Source organism: Patagioenas fasciata, chromosome Z, assembly GCF_037038585.1.
Source record: "Patagioenas fasciata isolate bPatFas1 chromosome Z, bPatFas1.hap1, whole genome shotgun sequence".
In the NCBI taxonomy this organism is placed as follows: Eukaryota; Metazoa; Chordata; class Aves; order Columbiformes; family Columbidae; genus Patagioenas; species Patagioenas fasciata.
Window position 1 is genome coordinate 6,024,726 of NC_092560.1, and position 19,407 is coordinate 6,044,132.

At 37.8% G+C, this 19,407-nt stretch overlaps 1 protein-coding gene across 4 annotated transcripts in view; it reads left to right on the top strand.

Moving 5' to 3' along the window:
- The window catches only part of EDIL3 (EGF like repeats and discoidin domains 3), a 250,484-nt gene that overhangs the window by 139,929 nt on the left and 91,148 nt on the right, over positions 1–19,407 (top strand). For all 4 annotated transcript variants that reach the window (XM_071801892.1, XM_065860558.2, XM_065860557.2 and 1 more), the window contains one exon: positions 6,408–6,521. In XM_071801892.1, the coding sequence (XP_071657993.1) occupies positions 6,408–6,521 (114 nt within the window). The remainder of the gene's footprint in view (positions 1–6,407; positions 6,522–19,407) is intronic.

A 19,407-nucleotide genomic window follows, 5' to 3' on the forward strand; every position in this document is an offset into this window, starting at 1 on the left:
AATATTTGTAATATTAGTAAGGCATAACTGGATTTGTATAATCAATGTTTCTAACAAGGGCCAAGCAGACTTCCATTATGGACACTTGAAACTAGATGTTGTGACTGCAATGAACAAACCATTTTATCAAAATAAAAGACTGATTAACAACATGACTTAGAGTTGAGATGAGCAGACCAAGTGTGATCAGGAAGCCAAAATAAGTATGCAATCAAAGGATAAGGAAAAAATGTGCCTGTCAGCAGGAGGAAACTTCAGGAAGTCTGTAGTACAATAGGTAGTCCTGGATCTCAAACAAGGGTTGAGGTGGCAGGAACAAGGAATTAGGGCTGTGTAAAGAACAAGCAGGCAGAGGACAGCAACAAGGTACTGGTGAGCATTTGCAGCCAAAATGCAAGCTGAGGTGGCAAAAAACAACTGATGGAGCTTATCAGTCCCTTCATCACAAAAAGTCAAGTTTACAGCAAGTAGCTTGCTGAAGAACTCAATTTACTGAAAGTAATAGTTAAATTTTTGATTATAACATTTACATCATTTATATACTCATTTCATGTAGGGTAATTTTTCAGAAAAAGACAGGTAGAGTCCAAAATGGGGATTATGTATTTTTAATTATATTATGTTTGCAAGTACAGTATTGGTTTTTATTCATGTTTTATTAAATACATAGAGGATTAAAAATATATAAATAATCCAGCAAAGAAAGACAAAGCCACAGAACTCTGCCTCATGACAATTCTCCAAATCACCATGTAATACAATGAAGTTTTTTCTTCCTCACCCAGTTTCTGACAATGTGCTTCTGTTCCAGGGTGCATAATGACCGTGCCTCCAACAGAAGTGTACTTAATAGCTTTGTAGTTCTGGTTATCTTAGAAGGTATGAAATGTAAATTTAATCAGAATAAAAAGAAGCCTTAGCATAGCATTTACTTCCTAATCAAGTGTCTTAGCCCTTCAAGCTGTTATTCCAGGAACAATCTGTTTTCAGAAAATGGTCAGTGATTCTTGTTCCTGTAACACAATTGATTTCAGAATCCACCTTCAGTAGAGCAATCTTGGGGGATTGACAATGAGGTGGCAGGTGTTGGTTTCTTCAGGTTTGGATTTTTATGTAGGTTTTATTTTATTGTTTCTGAGTTCTCCATTAGTGCACAGCTATCTGTGTTTTAGTTACTACAATGCATAAGATTGCTATCTGAACAACACATGTAATTAAATATTCTATATCTGCATACTCAAATGAAATAATGCATACTAAAGTCAATAATTCTATAGAACTTATGCTTCTTTCTTCAACACAGTTCAGTTCATTATCTTTCCATCTAAAGGATAGATAGATGGTGGATAGATGATGGCAAAGCAGTGGATATGGTCTAGCTTGACTTCAGTAAAGGATTTGACACAGTATCCCACAGCATCCTTGCTGCTGAACTGAGGAAGTGTGGACTGGATGATCGGGTAGTGAGGTGGACTGTGAATTGGCTGCAGGAAAGAAGCCAGAGAGTCGTGGTCAATGGGGCAGAGTCCAGTTGGAGGCCTGTATCTAGTGGAGTGCCTCAGGGGTCAGTACTGGACCCAGTACCATTCAACATATTCATCAATGACTTGGATGAAGGAATAGAGTGCACTGTCAGCGAGTTTGCTGATGACACCAAACTGGGAGGAGCAGCTGACCCGCCAGAAGGCTGTGCTGCCATCCAGAGACCTGGACAGGCTGGAGAGTTGGATGGGGAAAAATGTAATGAAATAGAACAAGGGCAAGTGCAGAGTCTTGTATCTGGGTAGCAACAACCCCAGGTTCCAGTATAAGTTGGGGAATGACCTGTTGGAGAGCAGTGTAGGGGAAAGGGACCTGGGAGTCCTGGTGGACAGCAGCAGGATGACCATGAGCCAGCACTGGGCCCTTGTGGCCAGGAAGGCCAATGGTACCTGGGGTGGATTAGAAGAGGGGTGGTCAGTAGGTCAGAGAGGTTCCCCTGCCCCTCTACTCTGCCCTGGTGAGACCACATCAGTTGTGGCCCCTCAGTTCCAGAAGGACAGGGCACTGCTGGAGAGAGTCCAGCACAGCCATGAAGATGCTGAAGGGAGTGGAGCATCTCCCGTGTGAGGAAAGGCTGAGAGACCTGGGGCTCTGGAGCTGGAGAAGAGGAGACTAAGGGGTGACCTCATTAATGTTTAAAGATATATAAAGGGTGAGTGTCACGAAGATGGAGCCAGGTTCTTCTGAGTGACAACCAATGATAGGACAAGGGCAACGAGTACAGACTGGAACACAAGAGGTTCCACTTAAGTATGAGAAGAAACTTTTTCTCAGTGAGGGTGATGAAGCATTGGAAGAGGCTGCCCAGGGAGGTTGTGGAGTCTCCTTCTCTGCAGCCATTCAAACCCGCCTGGACACCTTCCTGTGGAACCTCATCTGGGTGTTCCTGCTCCGGAAGAGGGATTGGACTAGATAATCTTTTAAGGTCACTTTCAGTCCCTGACATTCTTTGATTTTGCTAACGTTTGTTCTGGTATCAAACATTATGCTACAGTGAGCTAGTCTTCCCTCATTCATCAAATATGACATATTTGTTTGAACTGATAGGACTAAAGGTTCTCAAAGTATTGGGAAAAAAAAACATTGTAGGATCCAAGTATCAAAGATAACAATAAAACCTTCCATCTTTCTGTACTGATAATTGCTAATTTCTCCACAGGGACAGAATATGAGGATAGCTTTAAAATTATCTGATACTTAAGGTTCAGTCTATTTTCTACATCATCGCATAGACAAAATAAAATACACTGGAAATTTGTGCATTTTTTCCTACATATTTCACTATGAAGAGTAAATTAGAAAAAAAAAAAAATCTTGAGGAGATATTATCTTTACACAGAAAAGCTTTTAAGATAATAGATTACTACCTTTATTTCACCAAGTAAGAGATAGTTCATATGTTCACTCAATGTTTTTTAGTTCACAGTGACCTTGATATTTTTTCCCACAAGTGTGTTAGCCTGTGTTACAGTGACAAATAACCTGATGAAAACGTAAGGTTAATGGGCTTTGCTTAAAAAGGCAAATAGGGACCTGAAGAATCTTGTTAAATTTTATATGTACATATAAATAATTTCATTTAGAATTAAGCAGGTCTGTTCTTCGGTCATTTCCCTTGGTAGGTTTTATTTCTCGCACACTAAGCTATTACTCTTCTTCTCCTTCTTTAACAAACAGAAATTCAGCTGTGAGTTTTTATTAGTCCAATACATGATACCTTTATAGGCAACAAATAGTAAGACAAAAAGGATTAAAAAGAAGCTCAGAGACAGTAACTGTCATCAATTTCAGTATAAAAATCTGAATTTTTTTCTACTTCAAAGAACTGAAACTAGACTCCACATTTATCTGAAGGTCTGTCCTTGTATTTCTGTTGACACCAATGTGAAAATTATCACAGATTCACAGTCAGGTTGAGGGTAAAAGAGACCTCTGTAGGTCATCTGGTCCACTCCTTTCTGCTCAATCAGAGCCACATAGAGCAGGTTGCCCAGGGCTACATCAAAATGGTGTTTTAATATCCCCAAGGATGAAGGTTCCACAAACACCTTGGGAAACCTGTGCCACTGCCTAGTCACCCTCACAGTAAAAAAGTACTTTCTGATGTTGAGACAGAAAGTCTTGTGTTTTGGTTTGTGTCCATTGCCTCTTGTCCTGACCACAACTGAAAAGAGCTTGACTCTATCTTCTTTGAACCATCCCTTCAGGTATTTATATTTGTTGATGAGTTTCCTCCTGACTCTCCTCTTCTCACAGCTAAACGTGCCAGCTCTCTCAAACTTTCCTCATGGGCAAGGTGGTCCAGTCCCTTAACTATTTTAGTGGCCCCTTGTTGAACTCTCTCCAGTATGTCCATGTCTCTCTTATACTGGAGAGCCCAGAAATGGATGCAAAACTCTAGGTGTGGCCTCACAAGTGCTGAGTACTGGGGAAGAATCACCTCCGTCAACCTGCTGGCAGTGCTGTGCCTAATGCAGTGCAGGAAGCTGTTGGCCTTCTTTGCCTTGAGTGTGCATTGGTGTCTCATGGTCAACTTGTCCAACAGGATCCCCTGGTCCTTTTCCCCCAGCCTGCTCTCCAGCTGATCAGTTTGCCAGCATGTACTGGTGCCTTTCCTCAAGGTCAGAGGAAGGACTTCGCACTTGCCCTTCTTTATCTTCATGAGGTCGCTGTTCAGCCCATTGCTACAGCCTGTATATGTAAAACATCAAATTAAAAGCAGAAGAATTACATGCCAGAAATCGAGCAGCTTTGTTGACAGAACTGAATTCTACTTCTTCTACGCAGGCCTTATTGCATTGAGTTTAGGCACCTGTGTAGCATCTTGTGTTTGTATAGTCCAGTGCAAAGCGGGTTTGCATTTTAGGGACAAAAGCAGATTCAACGAAACAGTGAGGAGTATTACTTCAATTCAGAGGGTGCTTTGCCCACCAATTAATGCAATTAGTTCATGTCAGTGAAGTGTCTTGTCTTTTGAACTTATTTCTCTGCTATGCATGTGTGCGCTTTATCGAGAACTGTATCCAAAATTCACACACACTTACTCAAAAGTGGGTGAAGTAAAATTATAGAACAAGATTATAGAACAAGACTGCTTTTCTGTTTGCAGTTTATAGTGTCTAACACAATAGGACTTCAAGTCTTAGTGAGAAAGAGCTTACCATCTTTTGAATATTTAACTGTATGCATCAATGCAGCCTTTTGAGACAATAAAGTGTAAAATCCATATAGCATTTCTACTCCATACAGAGTAAATGTAAATTCAGGGATGGAGAATTTTGATTATGAGATATTCTTATCCTTAATCTGCCTATTTGTGGTGACTGAAAAATACTACATTGCATTTGAGAGAAAGAATCTGATATTATACTTGAAGGTTACTACTCTGGAAAACACAGGGGAGTATTATTCTTGCAGCATTTGACACAATGTGCTGAAAAAGGGAAACTCAAATGAAAATAACCACCTTTTCTGTCTTTTGAATCTAATAAAATTTGCAAGCTTCTAGATCAAGCGATTAGTTTCAATTTGCCCACTAATGCAAGCACAGAAAGGAAATTTTTTAGAGAGTCGAACAAGCTTGTCAATTAGATGTTTAATGAATTAAGAAGAACTGAGAGACATTCTTACTTGGCATCTGTTGATAAAGAAGTAGCTACATTTCTTGAAGTTGCAAGGATCACTAATGCGTAGCGTGTTAGAACTAATTGAATTTGTTTATTGAAGACCAAACTGTAATCTAGTTGGTGTATTCAAAACTGTGGCCCTGGTGTCCTCTGGAAGGCAGAGTGAGAATCCCTGAGCAAAACTTAAAATCCTGTTTTATGACAGGACGTAGTAAAACTTTAGTAGGTATATGAAAATAGCTAAAATTTATATGAGATTGCTTTGTTTTTTTTTTTTTTTTGCTACAGCATGCCCTGTTTAATCACATCTTTTACTGAGCATGTTTGCTGGGCAAAAGAATGTATATCTTCTAATGTCAATTGTACAAGTATGTTGTGTTTTGGTGCTTTAAAATGTACTTATTAGAGAATCACAGAATCACAGAATGATCAGGGTTGGAAGGGACCTCTGGAGATCACCTGATCCAACCCACCTGCTAAAGCAAGTATACATAGAATAGATTTCACAGTAATGTGTCCAAGCAGGTTTGAATGGCTCCAGAGAAGGAGACTCCAGAACCTCTCTGGGCAGCCTGTTCCAGTGTTCTGTCACCCTCAAAGTAAAGAAGTTTCTCCCCATATTCAGATGGAACCTTCTATGTTTCATTTTGTGTCTGTTGCCCCTCATCCTCTTGGTGGGCACCACTGAGTTTGATCCATCCTCTTGACACCCACCCTGGAGATATTTATAAACATTGATGAGATCCCCTCTCAGCTTCTCTTCTCCAGGTTGAACAGACTCGGCTCTCTGAGTCTCGTAAGAAAGATGCTCCAGGCCCCTAATCATCCTCATAGCTCTCCCATGGAATCCCTCTGGTAATTCCTTGGCCTTCTTAAACTGGAGAGCTCAGAACTGGATGCAGTACACCAGATATAGCCTCACCAGGGCAGAGAAGAGGGGGAGGACAACCTCCTCCAACGTGCTGGCCACATTCTTCTTAATGCACCCCAGGACGTTATTGGCCTTCTTGGCCACAAGGGCATACTGTTGACTCATGGTCAACCTGTAGTTGACAAGAACTCCCAAGTCCTTCTCTGCAGACCTGCTTTCCAGCAGGTTTGCTCCAACCTGTAGCGGTGCCTGGGGTTATTCCTCCCCAGGTGTAGGACCCTACACTTGCCCTTTTTATTGCTTTCACAACTATTACTTTCACAATTTCTCTTTGCTGATCCTGACATTACCTTGTGTACTTCCTGCAGATGTTAATGAATGTGAGGCTGAACCCTGCAAGAATGGTGGAATCTGTACAGACCTTGTTGCCAACTATTCTTGTGAATGTCCAGGTGAATTTATGGGAAGAAACTGCCAGCAGAGTAAGTATTGCATGTTTTTACGTCTAATTTTTAATAAAATAAATCAATATTTTCTTATACAGAAATGACTATAGAAATATGTCTGTAGTCTACAAATACATAATGCTTAAGATATCCATCTTATTCTTTTAAAAATGGAGGAAATTTAAGACAGCAAATCTGTTATGCATTCACATAAAGCATCTGATGGTGGAAACATCTGAAAAATGCAAAATTAGTATCCAAGAGTCAAACAAGAAGGAGTAAATAGCGTAAAACAGAAAAATATAAAACCTGATTCAGACTAGGGATTCATCTCGCCTAGTATCTTGTCTTCGCACTAATTATTAGCAGATACTAACAAGTGGAGGAGCAAGGCAAAAATATATGTTACTTTCCCTGACATGTCTCTAGCCTCTGAAAGTGGGAATACTGTTTTTCAGAGAAGTCATTGGTGGAGCTCCTCCAGGATCTGTCCTGGGAACAATATTGCATGATTTTACTGGTAACATTGACTGTGAAGGCACTATAAAGGTCTGATTCCTAAAGTTGTAACTACAGAAGAGGTCTTCACATATGAAAGGCTAGGTGATTTTAAAGACTAACATATCAAAAATGCAATAAATTGCTATGGTACAAAATGCAGTATACCTGAAGAGTTAATAAATGTTAGAGGCTTATGGTAGAGAAGAAAGCCTGTGTGCTTAAGTAAGACAAAGAATGTTAATTTAATGGTGTTGTGGAAAAGCTAATATAGTCCCAAGGTATGTCAAGCCTGGTACCTTAAGGAGAAAATTGAAAGTATTTGTGTATCAGCATTGGTAGTATTAGATATCACATTCAAGATATCTGAAATACTGGAGTCATCCACATTCAAGAAAGTAAATTTGTAGTTCAGGGAAGATCTGCTATGTGGAGCAGGCAAAAAAAAAAAAAAATGTTGAAAACTGAATACTATGTAAATGAAACGTAACAAAGTTGAAGAATATGATTCATCTTTTTGTGTTCTATTGTGGATACATGGGGAGGAAGGGAGGAAAAAAATAACACGGACCAATAACCACAAATTACAAGCTCGGAATTTTTTCAAGTAACCTCACTGAATTCCCAGATTTATATACACACAGGCAAAATACTTGAGGCATCGAATGCAATGTGTATATAATTCTAAAAAGAAATCAAAGTTTAAGATTTGTTTTGAGAAATTTTACAGTCCTATATGTCTGCCTTAAAGAACTTGTAAAAAGTGAACATCTATTAAAGTTTGCTGTACAAATTGCTGGTGAAGCACTTCATGTAGGTTATAAGATGCAATTAAATTACCATTTGCAATTCTACCAGGAATCTCATCCATCTCTTCAGAGTTAATCCTTTTTTTTTTTTTTTGCTGCATCATGCACATTGCTCAGATTATAGAACACATAAGACTAATCTCCTGTTTTGCTAGAGATGGGATAGTGGGAGCTATGACTGAAGCTATCATTGCATTTTCCAGATCATTATGTGTTATTTCTTATTTCTTTTATTTTTATAGATGTATATGTAACCACGTGTAAATATACATTTTATGTATAATGTACTTCGTCTGGGTAGGCACCTGCACATGGTAGTACCACCAATGTCTTGTGTGTGGGACAGTACCAGTGAGGAGTGTGAAATCAGATGTGTTTTGAGGACTTAAGAGAAAAGTAATAATTTACTTAAATCAGTAATTAGAAAAGGCTACAAAATGTAAATATTTTAATACTTCCATTATACCACTCTCTATATTCATGTCATTCAGCTAAGTGTATGAAGAGTTATCAATAAATAACAGATAATTAAGGATGGGAATAATGCTTGTACTGACTGTAGTCACTGAACTACCCCTGTTCAAGAAAGTCAACACATTCTTCTAGTACTACGGCACAGTTCACAAACTTTTAGCATTCATCTACGTTTTAACAGCTGGCATTAAAATGGTAACTTTTCATATCACCAATATAATTGTGTACTATACCAGCCCCTATAACTGCGCTTGTAAATATGTTTTTTTTTTATGAGAAGTTTAGTATGTCATCATACCTAATTATGTAATTACAAGTAGTAATTACGTATTCTAATTACACCATTAGAGACTAACACATATTTACAGTAATCACATAATTAAATACTGTTATGCTAATTATGTAAATTACTGATTGCTCTCTCTGAATTAGCTCACAAAGCTCAAAGATTGCTAATCCGCATCACAGAATAACCTAGATTGAGAATAAAAAGAGAAAGAAAATATCATGGAGTCTACTGTTATTGAAAGCTTATTCTGCAAGATGCATTTTCTAGTAGTATATCTAGTTGCGATATCCCAAATATCAGTGCTCTGTGCTGGTCATTTGTCGTGTTACTCATCCGCTTGGAATAGTTTGTCAGACTGTTTTTCCTAATGCTCCAAGTAAGTTTTCTTTTTATAAAAAAAAAAAAAAAAATCCAGTATTTCGTTCCACCAAAATTAATTTATCTTGGCTAATCTACTAAATAACTCCATTTTATCTCATATGTAGCACTATCCATATGTGAGACAGCTGCTGTATTATAGCCGGGTCCTGTAAGACTTGTGGAACACCCACCCAAAATCCTTCTGAATAGTCTCAAGAGTCTCTGCTACTAATTAGTGCAGCTGAAGTAAGAGGTGAAGACTTGTCTGGCACTGAGTATTAAAATAGCACTAAAATGCCTTATGAGTTTGGAAACATGTTTTGACCACTTTGGCCATCTTCTGAGCCTCTTTTTGGCATGGATGATGTTTGGAGTTGCTTTCTAAGGGCCCAGCTGTGAAATAAAGTTCTCAGAAAACATGGAGGTGATCTTGTGGCCAGCTGTTGTGCTTCACACACACCTCAACAATGCTTCTGCTCTTTTGGGGCCTTTTGTTTTCTCTACATATTCTTCTCATATTGAAGCACTGGCCTGACCTCTTTTTCTTGTTTGTTTGTTTTTGTTTTTTTCTGTTTTGGAGAGACTTAAATTCAGTTTTCTTCTTTCTTATTAGCTCCTGATACCTTTAGCCATTCAAGTATAAATTATACTTAAACCAGCTGCTTCTCCTTGCTGGAAAGCACAGGATGAGGTGAAGTCAAAGTAATGTATAGTACAAGCAGACCCAGGGCTTCAAAACATTTAAATGTTCTGGAATAAGCTTAGCAACCTGTTAAGAGATACTGAGCATATGGTATTTACAAAACTTGCCTGCAGATGTTTAGTAAACACAGAATGGAAAGAGAGCACCTTTTCCCGTGCTCTGAAAGCAAAAGCTAAATTACATTAATTTCTTATTACTTTCCAGATTTCTTAAGGCCTCAACATTTACTTGATGCAGCTGTACTTTTGTTCTTGCACTCAACCTATTTCTTACTTCTGCACTGAATTCAAGCTATCAATTATGATTACCTACTTTAAGTTTTCCTTAGTCTTGGAGTCTCTATAAATAAGTACTGCTCCCAAGATAGATTCTCCTGGGCTTGAGCATTTTAGTTTCTGGATCACAAAAATTTCCTTGCAGGCAACAGGGAGCCACTTTCATCAGTGTCAGACTGTTTGCATTATTCAGGATGAATCCATATTGTTAAAATCTCCCATCAGCAATGTGGATTGTGAATTGCAATAATTTGTGAATTCCACAGGTAATTTTTGATCACCTTTTTTTTTATCCTTCAGTCTAGCAGATGGTACTACACAGTGGACATGTTACAATTTCACCATTGTACATTTTGGAGCTGTATTTTGCTGATTGCCAGGAGCTGCTGCCATTTAAGCATATGGCAATTTTTCTGATGCTTTTTCTTTGAAGATAGAGAACAAATTAGTCACTGTAAATATTTTTTTTACATATACTATGGCCCCTTCACCTCCTTTTCTGCATATTTCACGTGCCCATATGTAGGAGGACTACATTCAGAGCAAGTGCACCAATATGGTTTGTCTAGCATGTCAGAAATACCGCTAAGCGGTGTACGTTCACATTATTTTCATTTGTTTCCTGTGTTTTTTGTTTTAGTATAATAATGTTTTTATGCTGTACTTGGTCATCTTCTGCCTTCCTCTCTGTGGAAATCAAAGTGGCATTTTTTTATTTAAATAAAAATGCTCATTCTTTCAATGTCACTTTTATTTTAAAATTATCTAAAAATCTGACAGATCTAGACATAAAGAGAATTTTAAGACGTCGGCTTACACCAAACCTTGTACTCCCAGGCTGGATAGTGTCATCCTAAGCATTCTGAAGCACTCTGATTTTAGAAATTCCTTTCTTTTAAAATTGTTCCCGGGAATCCAGTACACCTGCAACTTGCATGATTTGTACCACAGGAGAAATAACGGGTTTCAGAGTTTTTTTGTAAGAGACTATATTACTTCGTTTCGTGTCTTCTGTATTTCACTTGTGTGTTTTCAAGGCAGCGTACTCGGTTGTTGCAACTTTTTGGCTTCAGTTGCTTGTCCTTTGAAATGCTCCGCTTGATGCTCACAGCCTTTGATGAGTCTTGGTTATCTCGGGCTTCCCCAGCTCCAGCTCTGACCAGCTCTGGCTCAGCAGGATTCAGGCTTCTGAAAGACTCCATGCTTAGGTTCAGAAAAACACTACACAAAAGAAACATCACAGGACAACCACACAAGTAGCGTTCATGCAAAATAAAACAGATAAAAGCTATGTTTCAGGGTGAAACATTACATCTGGCTAAAATTTATTTTCCAAGAAGTCTGTGTCTTCAAAATATGGATAGGAATCAGAACTTAACCATTTTCTTAAATTAATAAACCTGGTAACAGGCTTTCTGGTAAATTCATCTTATGAAAATAACCTGTTAAAATTAAACTGTTAAGCATGGGACTGTTGTTGGATGGTAAACATGATCCCATTAAAAGAACATCTCATTTAGAGTTTGCCTGCTAGTGAACTTAGTTTTTAGGGGATGAGATTTTTATAAACAGTGCCAGTTGGCAATATGGTTTGGCTTAAAGCTTGTAGTGAGCGACTGTGAAACACTTTCCTTGACAGGAATCAACATGGACTTGAGTTCCCTAAATCACTGATTACAATTAAAATCTCTTTGAATGAGATTTAGGAGAATCTAACTTTCCCTACAGCTCAAAATATCAGTTTGACGAATTCTGTGACTAATTCAATACGAAGTTTGGTTTCAAGTATATCCTTGATTGTTTTGAATATCTGACAGTTTTATGACCACAAATACTGGTGTTACGTAAAATATAGCAAATTCCTATAAAACAAAACTGGCCATACTAATTTTTCTTGTGTGTTCTTGGAATTGCTCTGTAGTTAAAGATATAAATGATTTATGTTTTTATCTACCAACCTTTCATTTTTATTTAGTTGATGCATATTTTCCAGTTTCATTAGGAAAAACAATGAACTATAGAAAGAAACCTAGTTTCCAGAACTACAGGCTGTAGTGCAGTATAATCATCTGCAAAAAAAGAAAATATGCCTTCATTGGTACAAAAATAATTTTCTTTTTTATATGGGAGTTTCTGTTCCATTTGCATTCATTTTACCAGTATGTACTGAAAATTTTGTTAAGGCACATGGTAAACTTGCAAGATTTCCAGACGACTTGTAGAGTATGACCATAAATTGCATCAGGACAGGTTTTGTGTTGTTCTCTTTCCATTTTATTAAATATATAAGCTCTTGTAATTGCACCCAGTTTCCAGAAATATCCAAATAAAATTTCTGGTTTTGTCGGGGAATTGGAACAAAAATCCACTACCCCTGTTTTTCGATGTATCATACTGTAAAGTAGCAATTCCTTGGAAAACAACACGTACCAGCTATGTTAGTGCATGAAGGAGCCTTGCTTTAGCACTTCTGTGCCCATCTTGCTGGTTTTGTGTCTGCTCGTTCTGGGCTGCTATTTAACTTGTTTGCCTTGTCCTGGCAAAAATTCATAGGGCAATAAAAAAGGTAATTAATTAACCAGATCAGTTGTTTGATCCAGTGAACTTCACAGCCACACAAATGCTGGGCTGGTACAAAGGAATGGCAGGGGACCGAGCCTGGGCATAAAATCAAGACTTAACACCAGTTAAAAATTTTAATCAAGCCACAGTCTAATCAAGAGAGCAGAAACCATCCCTTAACTCATGTTCAAGGCAAAGATAAAAATATATTTTAATTTTTGTTATATTTTTTGTTTGTTTCTCTTCAGAGGTCATAAAATTTAAAAGCTAGATTTCTCTGCTCGTTTGCCAAGGATAGAACAAACAAAAATACAGTAAATATGTACATTCTTGTTTGTCGTTATTTAGATGACAAGTTCAGGACTTGCATGGAAAAATTAAGGATATTTTATAGTTCTGTGTATAAGTGCATATGTGTAGGTACATGTGTACACAAGTATTACCCCTAGAGAAAATAATTCACTTTTTTAATGCACTCAGGGTAGTTAACTTATTGATATGGTGTCCTTGCTGGTTTAGGGAATCAAAAGGAAGAGTAGAAAAAGTTTTGTACCTAAAAAAAAAAATATCAATTTAATATGAAGTTACTGATAACACTTGATTTGTGACCTCCCTGAATTACAGAAATATTTTAGAATAGAAACAGATTAGGAATGTATTTTGAACGTACAAGAGGGAAAATTACATTTTTTAAATGTGAATTTAAACAATGTCGTTAACTCTATCTAGGTAATTTGTCATGTTCTTTTTTGAACATGCTATAAAAATAAAAGCATAAGTTATTTAAGAAGTTAAATAAAAGCTGAGAGACAGGCTAAATGTGCCAATAGTAGGGGTGATGCTTTATATACATTTTTACCTATTTCAGATTATCATTGGTGGAACACAATTTCTATATTTGCATTGGACAAAATCCATCTTGATTCTCTTGCTGAAATTAATTAAAGTTTGCTAAGGCTACAGTGTTCTGGGAATATTTTCTGGCTAGCATTTATGTGTAGCAAATTTGTATGAAATTGCAAAGACACAGAAAATGTTATAGAAATGACAGAACACATTGTTAAAATTGAAATGTTCTCCTGGACATTTCAATGATCTAGTGAGGAACGTTAATCAACTCTAACACTAGTAATATTGAGTCTTCAAACAAAATAGCACACTCTTACCCTTCGGCTGCAGACCTTCTTTGTGCAGGCATCTTGTGTGAGGCACAAAGATGTGCAAAATTAGGCTCAACATGTCAAAATTGTAGTTTTTCCTTTCAGCACAACAGGAAAATGAGACTGATCTTTCAGCATTTGATGTTGAAACAAACTCCTCAGCACTATGCCTTTGGGTACATTTTCATCTTGCTGCAGTTGTACTGTACAGCAATGTCTCCCTTTGAAAACTCATTTCTCAATATCACTTTGATTAGGCAGTAGAGGATACAATCTTTACTCAGAAACCTGACAGAAACTCATTGTAAAATATTCAGATAAGCCCTTAGGACCCAACACGCATATTTTCCACATTTAATCATCTCCTTAATACATGAGTCACTTAGTGCAACAGTAGCTTTTCGGTTGTGTCAATAAGTACAATATGAACTCAACCCTATTTTAAGGCTTCTGCAACTTGACCTCGTAACATCTCATTTTAGCTTGAACCACCTTGTTGCAATTTTCTTGTCTTGTTTTCTTAATTTAACCTACTTATCTACTTTTCTCAGGTTCTGTGTCATTCTTTATTCATGGTCCCCCTCAATTATCCTCAGTAAGGAGGCTGGAAGGCTACAGTGGCATCAGGGATTCCTTCTTCTGCCTGTCTTCTGCCTGTCTATTCTTCATACTGACGGAGCAATATGACCCTGCATTTCCAGTAATATACACTCATAGGCATTCACAAAAAGTAGAGGAGAAAAAAATACTTATCTTAAAAATAAAATGCACTATTCCTGTGTTGGAAGAACTTTTATGTGCATTTTTATGTATGGCAAAGCCTATGACAATGCATATTTCAGCATTTCTAAGCTTTAAAAGAAAAATTACAGCACATTGTTGTTCTCAAAGTAGCCTCTATAGCTCTTATGTTTCTAGTCTGGTCAATAATACACATTCTTTTTTATGTCCTCACAGAAATGAAAAAATAATTTGCAGGTAAGGAATTGGTACTATAAAAGAAATAAAATCCAGACTGTAGCCAGTAGAAGAAAGTTGAAAACAAATCACTGGTTATTATGGCCAAAAAAACCCTGTTAAAATTATGGAAAAACACTGTCAATATAAGCACTAATGATTATAAATATATAAAAAGAATGATTTACAGTTGCAGTAGGCTCAACTAAGTTCCCAATAGCCAAGTCACAGGAACAATTTTTCTGTTTCAGGTACTAATCCAATTGGAAAATACCGTATTCCAAGGCTTCATACTTATAAGATATAGGCCATTAATTTCAAAATAGATTAATCATGGAGCCTGGCTTGCCATCTGAGTCAGCCTGGTCTAGACTGAGGCTACTGTTTGGTGGGCAGAGAAATGAGCAGTAAGAGGAAAATCATCTTCAGAGCCATGCAAACTCATCATAATGAAACTGCCATGAGGTTTGCGGCAGTTAACAAACTGAGCACAGAGTAGAATTACAGGTGCTTATGGCATAAACCTTGCAAAAGTTGGAGGTTTTAAATTTGATTCACATTTTGGAGATTCATTTGGGCTTGGAATTCAAGCCAGGCTTTGAAAAGTGAAAATCCATGTGAACTAAACAGAAAATGAAATAGAACATGGTTACATGAACCTTAAAAGAACTCAAATCTCCAGGCTTGGCACAGCTCCCACCTGCAGTTTTTAGAAGGAGAAGAAAATGTAATATGTTCAGTGATCAGCTTCCCACTGAGGCAAGATTCACATCTCCTGCTGCTTTCAACAGGTGGAGAGTCCAGCAAAGCCCCTGTTCCAGGCATTGGTACAATGATGTGTAAGATACATAGGAGGGGAATGAGCAATGCTAGTAGGTGACATCTATTTTAGAAACTCAGAATATCTGCAGTGTCTTACCACTGGTTGTGTTAGAAGGAAAAGCAGCATGTCATTCATCACCTATAAGATCAGAGGCAAATAGCATGTCTCCGTGCCACCAGCCCACAAGCCACCCCACGTGGATGCACCCCTGCAGTTGGAGGATCAGCAGCCACCACATCACTTACGCACTCTGCTTCAAAATAAATGACGAGATAGGCAGATATGAAAAATTCGGCAGTGATACATTACTGAGAGAGAAAAGCTTCATGTCTTTCTGTCATGGTGTACACAAATTGGGACTCAGAACGGTGCAAGTGAGGTTTTGGAATGAAGTAGAGTTAAAACTGTAAAAATTCACACTTTGCCAAGAAAAGTTGATGGAATTACTCTTAATCCAAATGTTTTTCCTTTGTATCAATGATCGTTTTCTAGTATTAATGCTAAATGTGATTTGACCTGCCCTTGGTTTGGTGTAGTTATTTTGTTTGCACAAAAATACCACACAAAACTTCTAACCTTTAAAGCTTATGGACACATTAATATCCATTAGTGATCCAGAAAAATCTGTTTGATAGAGATAACCCATGTGGTTTTCCTTTGTTGGCAAACTGTACAGTCGATGGTAGCACTGCATGCCTTCACTAATCAGAATCAAATCCTATATGTGCTCCTATTGCTGAAACCCGTTTTGTAGCTACTCTGTTCCTATTTTTATGCAATTCATTTTTACCTCTGAAATTTCATCCTAGGCATAGCATCAAAGTAATCATGTTGTAATTCATTACACCAAAGATAGAGAAAAGCAAATATTGCTGGGAAAAAATAGTCCCCAGTATTCTTTGACTTTGAAAGCAAATTGGAGTCCTTACATCTACTGTGTGCAAATATGATTCTTTCTTTTTCTTCAAGGCTTCTAAAAGGTTTCTTTTCTATTCTGGATAGCAATATAGTGTCTGTACAGGAAGCTGAATACGGATTTTACTGAAATCTTTTTTTTTTTCTTACCTACTGGTCTTTCCACAATTATTTTCACAATACCTTTAACTTTTGCATCAGGTGCAAATTTGACTGAGTATTGGGGTTTTTCTTTGATAAAAAGTGGCAAGTGGAAAATCTTCAATAATTAAATTAAAGCACATGATGGAACCACCACTTAGCCTTTTCTCATCTCTGCTGAAAGTGGTGGTGGGTCTCCCACTGAGATGTCCACAGGCAAGATGGGGCACGAGTTTCGTGATGTCCTTTAAAAGCTATGCTTTAGTCTTCAACATGCAAATATAACTGCTGGACATAAAATGTGATTTATTAATGAAGTATAGTGTGTTTCTCCTCTTCACCTAAGAAGTTATATTTCTCTAGCAATAATTGCACATTGATTTAAAGATTGGAACACTAGGAATTTTATGCTGTTCATTATTAGTATTTAATGATGAAGAATTCTAGTTACAGACACCTAAATATATTTTACAAGTGGTGTTTGATTCAATATGGAAAACCTAATTGTTAGTCATCATCTAGCCTAGTGACATCTGTGTCATCTTTGTTATGTCTGCAAAGTACAAGGAAATGAATTCACCAGGACAGGTAGCCGTTCAGGGAGTTTGATAAGTTAGCCACTAGGAACAGTTGAGAAAAAAGTTAATTTTTGTGAACAGCAAAAACTGCACCTGCCAACAGTGCCCCTGTGTAAGAGACGTAATGCAGAGGAGTGTTTCCTCTTGCGAAAGCAGAGATGTCACTGTGCTGTTGTGTGACCAAAGAAGGGACCTAAGGAAAAGCAGATTCTGGTCTCTGATGTAATCAGCATATTTTGTGCATGGTGGAGCACCTTCAGAAGGCAGTGTGAGAGTCACAACCCGTAATTCCCAGTGCACCAGGGAAGTATGAATAACGTGGTTTCAAATTTGATCAAAAAAGGAGGAATTTCATTTTCTTGGAAGTAGATACTGGTCTTGTTCATTCAAACTTTGCAACTCCTGAAAGACATACAAACCTTCAACTCAAGCTGCTCCATTTTTCCGAACTGAAGTTCATTCTTATTCATGTTGTTAGATGCAAATGCATGCCTGCTGAAGGGATACTGTCGTTAAGTGGACACACTCCTCCTTGTGGATTTTGCTGAGATTAGGTCTTCTTGTGCAAGACAACAAGCTGAAAAAGAAATTCCCCTGCTCTGCAATCCTACTGCAGTTAAGTTAGCAGATCAGCATCCAATATTGCAATTCTGCAGTCCATGTTAAGCCAAAAGGATTTGAAGTCATAGGAAATTTTACACAGGGAGACTTAGACAAAAAAGACATTAAAAAGATTGAAGGACTGCGTGAACTTTTTGCACTGGCACTGGGGACATAGGATTAAGAGGTTATTGGGAATTGAAACTGATATAGGTAAATTTTTATAACATAAGGTTAAAGCTTTTTGATAAGTCATTAGGGATAAATAATAGCATAGTTCAGTGCTATTGCTACTTTATTGAATCAAAAGAGTCAAACAACTTGGCTGTGGTTATTACACTGTGATTTTGTCCTGTGCAACTTTATTTGGAATTTTTTAACACAGACATTTTCAGCACAGTGGGGTCTCCTGGCTCGTACTCAGCCATCAGAGTTTAATGCGTTAAGATGAATTTGTAAACAGAGTTGTGCCCAGTTATGTATTACTGACAGGTAACTTCCCATTTGCCTTTTGTTACGACATTTTGTGAATAGTTCTCTTTACATAGTTATAAGCGAAAGTTACTAAGTCAATCTATATACTTTCAAATGTGTAGGCATTTTGTAAAGAACATGAGAGGATTTTATCCACAATAAATTCAAATATTTATTTATGCTTTATTTATTAAAGAAAAATGCTAAAATATTTTTATTTTGGTGACGGGATTCTGTTTTCTAATACCTTCCATCTCTTCTCTAAGCACCTGGAACAAAAAAATCACAGCTCCCTAATGGCTTCTCTGACTATGTTTATTTTTGAGGAATTTCAGGAAAGGTGATATTATTTCTTAGTTTGTCATCTTAGGTTTTCTACAGAATACTAAGTAAGGGCTTATTTACAATATTAAAAGGAGATGCATTCTGAAATAGTAGCTTTGTAAAGTCGAGTTTCTATTCTTAACTGAAATGTTGTAGTTACTCATTCTGTATGCACTTTATTTTCATGGGGAGCTGTTTTTAAACAGACTATAGTCTTGGGAAACGGGAGAGGTGCCCGAGGATTGGAAGAAAGCAAATGTCACTCCGGTCTTCAAAGCGGGCAAGAAGGAGGGCCCGGGTAATTATAGACCGGTCAGCCTCACCTCTGTCCCTAGGAAAGTAATGGAACAGCTTATCCTTGGTGTCATCTCAAGCATATCAGGGATAAGAGGGTCATTAGGGGCAGTCAGCATGGCTTTACCAAGGGTAAGTCATGCTTGACCAACCTCATAGCCTTTTATGAGAATGTAACAAGGTGGATGGATGATGGCAGAGTGGTGGATGTGGTCTACCTTGACTTCAGTAAAGCCTTTGACACGGTCTCCAACAGCATCCTCACAGCTAAACTGAGAAGGTGTGGTCTAGACAATAGAGTAGTGAGGTGGGTTGCAAACTGGCTTAAAGAGAGAAGCCAGAGAGTGGTGGTCAATGGTGCGGAGTCCAGTTGGAGGCCAGTATCTAGTGGAGTGCCTCAGGGGTCAGTACTGGGGCCAATATTATTCAATATATTCATTAACGATTTGGACGAAGGAATTGAGTGTACTATCAGCAAGTTTGCTGATGACACGAAGCTGGGAGGAGTGGCTGACACTGGAAGCTGTGCTGCCATCCAGCGGGACCTGGACAGGCTGGAGAGTTGGGCGGGGAATAACCTGATGAAATTTAACAAGGGAAAGTGTAGTGCTCTGTATCTGGGCAGGAACAACCCCAGGTTCCAGTATAGGTTGGGAAATCACATATTAGAGAGCACTGTAGGGGAA